Source organism: Mus pahari, chromosome 11 (assembly GCF_900095145.1).
Source record: "Mus pahari chromosome 11, PAHARI_EIJ_v1.1, whole genome shotgun sequence".
NCBI classification, from domain to species: Eukaryota; Metazoa; Chordata; class Mammalia; order Rodentia; family Muridae; genus Mus; species Mus pahari.
Genome location: NC_034600.1, coordinates 72,493,790 through 72,504,196, shown reverse-complemented (window position 1 = coordinate 72,504,196; position 10,407 = coordinate 72,493,790). Strand labels below are relative to the sequence as shown.

At 45.9% G+C, this 10,407-nt stretch overlaps 1 protein-coding gene across 1 annotated transcript in view; it reads left to right on the top strand.

Moving 5' to 3' along the window:
• The window catches only part of Trio (trio Rho guanine nucleotide exchange factor), a 299,667-nt gene that overhangs the window by 188,268 nt on the left and 100,992 nt on the right, over nucleotides 1-10,407 (top strand). Inside the window, exons 20-25 of the mRNA XM_029543932.1 lie at nucleotides 1,164-1,286; nucleotides 7,397-7,591; nucleotides 7,688-7,803; nucleotides 8,465-8,531; nucleotides 9,083-9,192; nucleotides 9,779-9,848. Of these exons, the coding sequence (XP_029399792.1) occupies nucleotides 1,164-1,286; nucleotides 7,397-7,591; nucleotides 7,688-7,803; nucleotides 8,465-8,531; nucleotides 9,083-9,192; nucleotides 9,779-9,848 (681 nt within the window). The remainder of the gene's footprint in view (nucleotides 1-1,163; nucleotides 1,287-7,396; nucleotides 7,592-7,687; nucleotides 7,804-8,464; nucleotides 8,532-9,082; nucleotides 9,193-9,778; nucleotides 9,849-10,407) is intronic.

The following is a 10,407-nucleotide window of genomic DNA, read 5'->3' as shown; positions in this document are numbered from 1 at the left end:
ATTCTGGCTGGTTTTTTTCTTTCCTTTCCCCTTTCCTTTCCTTTCCTTTCCTTTCCTTTCCTTTCCTTTCCTTTCCTTTCCTTTCCTTTCCTTTCCTTTTTTTTTTCCCTACAAAAATTCCACAAATGGGGCTGGGGGTAGGGGAGTGAGGCGACGTGGTATCTTAGGAGGTAGAGTTTCTTGGGACTAAATTTGAACCCTAGAACCAACATTTAAAAAAAAAAAAAATCCAGCTGTGGTAGTGTACACTTAAAATCCCAGCACCAAGGGAAGCAGAGACGGGCAGATCTGTAAGGCTTAGTTGCCAACAGCATAGCCTGCTTGCTTAGTTCCAAGCCTGAGAGGACTATCTGAAAAAAAAAAAAGGATGGATGACTCCTGAGTGGCACGTGCATACACACACACACACACACACACACACACACACACACACAGATGCAGTAATGTATCTTAAACAGCAAAGTGGGTATTCCAATATCAACATGTTAGAACAGTGGCTTAGAGATTCTAGGGCACATAGGCACAACCATGCTCTTTAAATACTGATTTCCCCCTCCACAGCCTGTGTAGAAGCATGCGTTTAAATAAGTGATTTCATTTTAGTTCTTGGCACCTAAACCTCAGGCATTGTCACTAGGCAAGAAAGGTGACGTCTTCTGGCATCTGCCCAGTGAGGGCCTTATGCACAGTGTAGACACACACACCCGCCCCCAAACCTAGGTGAACTCCGCATCAGTCTGGGTGTTCCGGTGGACATGGTAGTCTGAGAAGGAACGCAGAGGCCTGGAAGGGCACTGGCTACTTCTGCTTTCACCGGAACCAACCGTGGTTAGAAAGCTTTGGTCCCGGGTTTATCTAGACCTTCGGCATCTCGGTTTCAGACCGTCCTTTGCCCACCTCTGTGACACTGGATATGAGTTCTTTGACTGTGCTGTTGTTAGACCTGTAGGTTCATAGTCATAAGAAACCTCGAGCCATTGGTCATTGCTACACCAGTGGCAGGATTATTTACCCCCTGCCAGGATGCTCCTTCCAGAAGTGTGTCTGCCCAAGGGGCTACTCATGGATGCATGCTGACCGTGGCTTCCATGAGCCGGGTGTGCAGAAATGGCTGCTTCCCTTAAATATTTAGCCCGTGAATATTTTGCATTGCTCTCCTCTAGGCATTAGAGTGGATCCACGACAATGGGGAGTTCTACCTTTCCACACATACCTCAACAGGGTCCAGCATCCAGCACACGCAGGAGCTGTTGAAAGAACACGAGGAGTTTCAGATAACTGCCAAGGTGAGTCTGCAAGGGAATGGGCTTCTGCTCTGTACATCTGCTTGGGCTATCCCAGGATCACCTCGGGCGTACACTCCAGGGAAAGGGGGAGATTATCAGAGGCATGGCTGAGAATGGCCGGGAACCTAGAGAAATGGCTACTGTGTATGGTGCCCATTGGCATAGGTGGTGTGACAGCCTCCAGCTCTCCTAGCCTCTGCCTTTTTCCTTTGTGTTGTTTCTCTCATTTGCTTTCTGAGTTATCTGTATCAAGCCTTGCTGTTTTTCGGAAACATGAGGATGTGTGTTGTTCTGTATTCTGTGTCTTGCCCTTCCCTATCACCAGTTCCTGGAAAGTGTCATGACGGCACCACTCACCACTGTCCAGTCCCACCATGGTCTGTGTTTACCGCCAACAGAACTGATTCCTGGTTGTTCATGCATTTGTGATGCTAGAGGCATCTCCACTTTTCTCTTGAAAAGAGAAGCGAATGCTTCTTCCAGAAGTACTATGTCTTTGCATCTGACACAAATCGTCAGAAAAGCACGCGTCCCGGCAGCTGGTTCAGGTCCTTCTCAGAGATGGTTTTGAACTGCTTAGAATGAGGTCACTTCTCTATGACTGCTGTTCTATTTTGTGGAGTTTGTTTTTAAATTACAGTAATTTCTGTTGGGCCATACATGCTGCAGCATCCATGTGGAGGTGGGGACCCCTTGGGATAATTGATTCTCTTCTTTGACCGTGTGAATCCTGGGATCAAGCGCAGATTTCCAGGCTTAGCAACACCTGCTTCGCTCACTGAGCTGCCTTGCTGGATTTCCAGTGGCTGCTTGGTTTTGTTTTGGGGGTGTGGGAGTGCGTGCTTTGAAATATTTTCAAAAGTATATTTTTAATGGCAGACTTCAGTTTTTAGAAGATGCTGACAATTATTTCAGATCTGAGCCAAAAATTGACCAGCCTGAATAATATATTGTTATTAAAATAAAAACAAAAAATAAGTGCTATAGTTCTATAAAAGAACAAGAATAATTATAAGGGGGTGGCACACCTTTAATCTCAGAACCTGAGAGGCAGAGACAGATGGATCTCTGTGACTTTGAGGCTAACGTGGTCTACATTGTAAGTTCCAGGCCAGCAGGAATACATAGAGAGACCCTGTCCCCCCAAAACAAAACCATCTAGAACCACTATCTTGTGTGGCCCTTAACCAGGTTTGAAAACATAAAGAGGAATTTTCAAGCAGTTGGAGTCACAATAGCTACTTTGTATCACGCCTGTTTGTGATTTTGCTTCTGTAACATTTCTGGCTCCTCTTCCTGTCCTTGTTGGTCTCTCCCTGGTTTCCCAGCGGCTTCTGGGTGTGCAGGGCCCTGGTCGGTTCACCATGCACTGCAGCTACAGAGAGCTGGTCCCCCTGCACTGGGTGGCACACTGAACACTGTGGGGGTAGGGCTTAGGCAAGGTGGAAGGTGATCCCTCCTAAAGATACCAGGAACACCCAGAGAGCTCACTGGTCCTGCATCTAAGGTGAGGACCATGGCTTTCCCTTTTGCATACGGTGCATTCAGCCATATAATTTTTATTTTGTTTATACAGATAGAAAATCATCACTACTGTGTGTTATAGTTCTATATTTGTTCCTTCGATGACCCTTACATTGGGTGTTAAGGAAGAGCCTGATGTTGCATCCAGAGGTGGATCAAAGACCAGTTCTCTACCATGGCTGTGGTCCACTACCACGTCTAGTCTCTGTAGCCTGTTCACAGCTCTGCTGTCGAGTTGAGTGACAGGCCCACCTTGTTTACCAGGGAATGCATATAGGGACTTTAGCCATTATTCCTAAATGGTTCTTTCTACTGAATCTGGGTGTAGGTTTTGGAAGTATAAAACAGTACTATGCATATCTTTATTCTTATGTTTTGTAAGACCTAAGTTGTCAGTTAGCATCTGACCGTGCTGTTCCCAGCTCTGTGGGACTATTACTTTTGCTAAATATATGGATGAGTTATGTCAGGAGGAAGCCAGGGGTTTGGACAGAGTGCCCTTGCTGTCTTCTTAGCTGTGTGTTGTCATCGGTGCGGGCTCTGTCTGAGTCACAAGCTCCTCGGCTGGTCAAGATTCTACTTGTTTTGTCGGGGTGGCCTGGGGTTTGCCCTTGCTGGCGCCGATCAGTGTCTCCTAAGAAATCATGTTTCGCATAGCCTGTAGCAAAACCTTAGCTCTAGCAGGACAGTCTTTCAATTTGTTACCATAATTCAAATTAAAGCCAAGAAGAATGTACACATCTTAATTACTTAGACTTAGTAAGGTTACTTAGGGATCTCACTTACTACGACTTCTTGACCCAGTCCCTTTGTCCTGTCTCTATCCAGCACCTGGGTTTCATGTTGCGTGGGTTTCTGTGTCGTGCCAGTGACTGGGCTCTGCAGCGATGAGGTCTCTGGGGACTTCAGAACAGCCTGACATGCAGTCTTTGCACACATTGAAGTTTGCAGTCCACTGCCTTGCTAAACCACTTAGAGCCTTGCAGTCATGTCCCCATGCCTCCCTTGCTCTCCTTCAGTGACGTCCCCGGCGCCAGATGTTGTGCTCTGTGTGCAAGCGCTGGGTGACATAGCATGTGTGCACATAGGCTGTGCTTCCTTCCTGGTTCTCAAAACCCAGGAAAAGCCCACTAAGGAAATTTAGCTCACTCTCATTGTCTCCCAATCCTTGATGCCCACACAGGAGGCTGTTCAATCTTAATGCTTATGTGCACTGTAAGCTAAAACCCACTTGTGTAATAATGGCTAGAGTAAGCAAATAGAATGAGAGTATCATTTACCATAATATTTTATATATTACCATAATATTTCACATTGAAATCAGTGGGGTTTTTTTGTTGATATATTTTTTAGTTTTGTTGTTTGTTTGTTTGTTTTGTTGTTATCATTGCTTTGTTTTGTTTTTTGTGGTGCACAGTAGCATTTTAAAAGGAATATTTGGGGTTCATATTGCATATCTCTTCTGGACACCAAAAGTATGCCAGAATTTAAATGTTAGCAATATTTCAGAAATCTGATTATTTCTAGAGTTTTCAGGTTTCATTGCTAGAAATAACCAGACTTCTAAGATCTCTTCTTGTGTGAGATGATTTGTCTAAGTGACAGAAAATCTAACTCAGTGTGAAAAGACTGAAAAATCCATGCACATATAAAATAAACAAGTCTAAGCATGAGCAAAGTCTAAGGAGGTCTGAGAACAAATGGCAGCTTCCCGTCTTATATCCATTTTACTGTTGGAATTTTGAATCTCCTGGATGTATTGATGTATTTTTAAATGGCAATTATAATTAAATATTCAGAGATGGGAACTATTGAGGGACAGGTGGGTCGCACCTTGTTTTCATCTCACCATCTGTTTGCTCTGTCTCTACTGATTGATATCTGTGTGCTGGGCTCGTGGCTAGCATATACTGGTCAGAGAAACAGAGCAGTCCTGGTAAATGCATAAAATATATCTGATGTGCATGTTAAGTTCCATGGGAACAAGGAAGTGGGAACAGGAAGGGTGGGAAAGGGGGGCTGCTAAGAGAAGCCTTTTGGATCTCACGGGCATTGCTCTTTTTTTAAATGAATTTGTGCAATGAAGTCTCACTGTCTTGTCTTGCCAGTCTTTACATTTAGCAAATCTTTCCTATTTTAACTAGTTTCTGTAACTAATAACAGCCTGTTATGCTACTGCTGGTAATTGGTGCATTTCTGATGTGTTTTCCACAAAGAAACAAGTATTTCTTAGCTTATTGGTGGTCTTGGTTTCTGTGCTAATATAGGCAAGCTACATTGTCTTCATTGTATTTGTATCCTTACTTATTCATTCCTAGCTCTTAAGATGCTAAACCCTGGGAGATCTGGGGGTACTGGTTGATTCATAGTGTTATTCCTCCATTGGAGACCCTGTGCTCAGTCTAGTGGATGGCTGTGAGCATCCACCTCTGTATTTGTCAGGCACTGGCAGAGCCTCTCAGGAGAGAGCTATATCAGGCTCCTGTCAGCAAGCTCTTGTTGGCATCCACAATAGTGTCTGGGTTTGCTAACTGTATATGGGATGGATCCCCAGATGGGACAGTCACTGGATGGCCTTTCCTTCAGAACCAACCAGTAACCCCAGAGCTCCCAGGGACTAAACCACCAACCAAAGAGTACACATGGAGGGACCCATGGCTCCAGCCGTATATGTAGCAGAGGATGGCCTTGTGGGACATCAATGAGAGGAGAGGCCCTTGGTCTTGTGAAGGGCTCCAATATAGGGGAATGCCAGGACTGGGAAGTGGGAGTAGGTGGGTTAATGAGCAGTGGGCGGGGGGGATTGGTGGGGTGTTCAGAGAGGAAATGGAGAAAGGCAATAAAATTTGAAATGTAAATAAAGAAAATATCTAATAAGAAAATTAATTAATTAAAAAAACAAACAAACAAAAAAATGATGTTAAACTCATGAAGGTTTCTCTACATGGTTGCATTGGGTGGCCTTGACCACAGTGGAAGGGACAGTAGTACAGAAAACTCAGACCGAGTTAGAAGATGGTAAGTAGACCACGGAGAGTGGCTGGCACAGGAACCACACTGTGCTATTATGGTGGCCATGGGACCATTAGGAAGGTGGTGGTTATTGGAGGAGAGGCACGATGGGGCCTGAGGATGTCTAGGGAACTCTATGTAGAAGTGCCTTACAGAGAGCCAGAGGAGGACATGAGCCTATGCCAGGTAATGCGGCCTCTCCGTGAGGTCTCAGTGGTCTTTGAGATTAGGGAGCTTGCCCAGAGAATTCTGGCTCAAAAGGTCCATTTTATAAACTAAGATAGTTTAGCATGGGGGTTGAAATCTGACTTTGTTTTTAGTAATTTGCTGTCAGTTTTCTGTATGTTTGTTACAAAGGTTTCTCAGATGACGTTTAACTGAGGGACGCTGGAGAGATGGCTCAGTGGTTAAGGGCATTGGGTGCTCCTTCCCAGGACCCAGGTTCAGTTACCAGCACCCGCGTGATAGCCCACAGCTGTCTGTAGCTCCAGGTCCAAGGACTCTGACTGGCATTCAGGTGGTGCATGGTGGTCCATGCAGGCAGAACACTCAAGCACATGGAGCAAAAATAAATAAATCTTTTTTATTTTTAGAGTTTAACCAAGAAAAGCAGGTTCCTTGGAATCATAACTTGTGCCTTTGAAATGTCAGCTCTGAAAGAAAGTCTAGCAGGGACGATCAGGGCAAGGCTGAGGGGGTGAGGGGAGAGATCCGGGCTGGGGAGGTTAGGGCACGTGCGTGGCCCCGAGCTGCATGGCAAGCCTTCACGTTAGGGAAAATCCAGTTCCCACTGATTCTGTACTGTTCTGTGTGTGAAGCGAGGTAACCTCTGCTAATGGGATGGAGCTGTACTGTTCTGTGTGTGAAGCGAGGTAACCTCTGCTAATGGGGTGGAGCTGTACTGTTCTATGTGTGAAGCGAGGTAACCTCTGCTAATGGGATGGAGCTGTACTGTTCTGTGTGAGAAGGGAGGTAACCTCTGCTAATGGGATGGAGCTGTACTGTTCTGTGTGTGAAGCGAGGTAACCTCTGCTAATGGGGTGGAGCTGCTTCTTTAAAGGGAGTCTGCTGGCTGGTGAGTTTCCTTCTGGTTTCCAGAGGATGTGGTGGTCCTCAAGAGCTGCTCGGGGCTGCTTGTAACCTGGTTGTTCCTAGAGATGGAGGGGGCAGAGGTATCTAAGTGGATCCACAGAGCAAGAATGTATCCAGCAAGGAGCTGCTAATGCAATATACATGGCACTCAAAGAACAGTAAAACCAAAGGGACTCTCCTCCGTGGACCTCCTCATTCATTCATTCATTCAGTCAGTCAGTCAGTCAGTCACTCCTTCTGTGGGCTCTTACTGGCCAGATGAGACCCTTGACATATAGGCTTGGTTCTAACATTGAGCTCACTGGAGCATCACTCACAGTGGAAGAGCAGACGAAAGGTGGCCAGCCCAGACTCTGGGAGAGAGGTGGGCTGGATGGATTTGAGGCCATCAGTCAGATAGGCAGTGTGCCACTTCACCCGTGCTTTGGGTTTCTGGCAGCCAGGTTCATGTGCCTCACTGTGTTTTCCTGTTGTTTTTCCAGCAAACCAAAGAGAGGGTGAAGCTATTGATACAGCTGGCCGATGGCTTTTGTGAAAAAGGGCATGCCCATGCAGCAGAAATTAAAAAATGTGTGACCGCAGTGGATAAGCGGTACAGAGATTTCTCTCTGCGCATGGAGAAGTACCGGACCTCTTTGGAGAAAGCCCTGGGGATTTCTTCAGATTCCAACAAATCGGTGACTTGCTTTGTTCACACTGGACAAGTGGTGATCTGGGCCTCGTGCCGCCTGAGCTGATCTTGTTAACTGGCCCCGTTGACTCTCGTTCCACAGAGTAAAAGCCTGCAGTTGGACATCATCCCTGCCAGTATCCCCGGGTCAGAGGTGAAACTTCGGGATGCTGCCCACGAGCTCAATGAAGAGAAACGGAAGTCTGCCCGCAGGAAAGAGTAAGCCAGCATTCCCTGCAACGGTGAGGGGAGCGTCAGAGCCCACAGCCAGGCTGCTGCCGTGATGTGCAGCCAAGTGTCTGAGACCTCAGTTGGCTTTGTCGGCTGACTTCTCTGTGCACTGACCCCTGATCACATGGCTCACTGCCTTGTCCTGGTTTCTCTCTGCCTTCCTTGACAAATTGCTTGCCATTAGTAGTAGAGGAAAGCAACAGCTCAAATGTAGGTATTTAAAAGTTTGTGAGCTATCTTACTGACTGAAGATGAAAGACCTCCCTTACTCCCCCACCCAGCTCCCACCAGGCATTTTTGTTGCCCAGGGAACAGTTTTGGAGTGGGGACTACAAGAGAAAATCATGTCTGGGGTCCAGTGGGTATGGTCTAAGACACTGCTGAGCCACGACATAGCCCACAGTAAGGCTGGGCTTCCTGGATGCCAGCCGTGGGAGCCCCGAGGAAGTGTTTTCAAATATCTTGGAGTTAGTTGATGACTGCTATTCTGTCTGATCTTTATTTCCTCCCCCTTAAGCCGTGACTGCATGTTTAATATTTCTAGGCTCCCTATTTTATTTCATAAGTCTTACTAAAAATAGATTACTATAAATAAAGAATACTAACCATTCAACCTAACTGAACTGAACTGTTCCCTGTTAATTTTAAGGTTCATCATGGCTGAACTAATTCAAACGGAAAAGGCTTATGTCAGAGACCTTCGAGAGTGCATGGATGTAAGTCTGTTGCTTGTTACTGGGACTGGGTTTGAACTTGCTATTTTGTTACTGTCTGTTACTTGTTGTTCCTGTAGTGACAGTGCCAGGCTCCTGTCCCTGGTGTTCTGTGCTGTTCCAGGAGGGCTTTGGCTCACTGCACATGGCACAGCACACACAGCTCCTCTCATTCATCTGTCACATGCTGGCCCGGCTGGCATTCTCTTTGTGTAGAGAACAACAGCACAAACGAGCCCAGCAGTTGTGACAGCACCTGGTACTCACTCGGTCACACCCCGAATGTTTGCTGTACCTTGTGACAGAGATTCACTCCAAATTTGAAGCTGGGATTAAACTAAAAAAGTATAGTAAATCTTTCCAACTATTCACAGTAACTAAGGTTTTTTAAAAGACACATTTTTCATGTTGACTGCAAGGGCCCACTTTTCCATACATTTCATTTCCTGTTTGCACGGAAGCTCTGAGTCTGCGTTTATAGGAAGGCTGCTTCTTGAGAGTTCAGGTTGATTTTTTTTTTTTTTTTTAAACCCTTTTGCTTCCTTCCCGGCCAGACCTACCTGTGGGAAATGACCAGCGGAGTGGAGGAGATCCCACCAGGCATTGTCAACAAGGAGCTCATCATCTTCGGGAACATGCAGGAAATCTACGAGTTCCACAACAAGTGAGTGGGTTAGCCGAGGAGGAGTGCTCTCTGCAGAGCTGGCTTCTGTGAGGACCCTGCATCACGAGGAATGATGTGCAGGGGGGTTAGCAGAATTCAGGGGTTGTGTTGGAATCTGGATAGAGCCAGTCAGCTGTGTTTGTTTAAATTTCCTCTTCTACTTTTAAGATACAGAATGCAGTGTTTTTGTTCCGTTTCCATCACCATGGAATATACCAGAAGATGTTCCTCTTGTGTTAGACTCTTCCCCATGCCTCCTCCCACCTCTCCCAGCCTGCTAGTAACCACCGTTTACTCTGGATTTCTGGGATGGGACCTTTTGGTTCTGCTTATAGGTGACATCATGAACACTAGTGCACTAGTCTCTTCCCCGAGGAGGCTGCTAGTTTGAATTTCCCGTTAGAAGGGATTTGACTGCTCAGACTGACTGCTCAAAAGTTAGAGAAAGTTTCCCAAGTCAAGAGCTGCATGTTTTGTTAATCCTGAAAATGTAGAGGACACAGACGTTTTCCATTTCTGGCCTATCTCACTAGTGAAATTTTCTCAGCACCTTCATGATGATCATTTGTTTCTTCTCCTCCTGAAGCATCTTCCTGAAGGAGCTGGAGAAGTACGAGCAGCTCCCAGAGGACGTGGGACACTGCTTCGTCACCTGGGTAAGGAGCCTCCACTCTTGCTCTCTCTCATGCGAGCACTGAAGGGAGATGCCAGCTGCTGTTCACGGCTTCAGTGGTTTTCCTCTGCTGATTCTCTGGACCTAGAAAAAAGAATGACATTCCCTGGAGCCCTGGTGTGATGAGTTTCTGTTGATTGTACTGATGGCATGAACTAGGACATTAAACGTTCTGAGCCGCTTCTTGATGCTGGGACTCGCCCTGGATGAGGGCTCAGTCCTGTTTAACAAAGAGGCTCTCTCTAACCCAACAGAGCCCAGGCAATGCCTCTAGTGTGCTAGCTTTCCTTCCAAAATACATTCCTCTCATTTGACGCTTTCTTAGCCCAGAGAACTTATTTCCCACATTAAAGCGTTTTTTGTTTTTTTTTTTTTTTTTTTTTTTTTTTTGATTTTATTTGGAGAGGATATCTATATGAAATGATTGTTTCCTCTCTATCTTTCCTGTTTATTTTTTTTGCTATAGGCAGACAAGTTTCAGATGTATGTCACATACTGCAAAAATAAACCTGATTCTACACAGCTGATACTAGAACACGCAG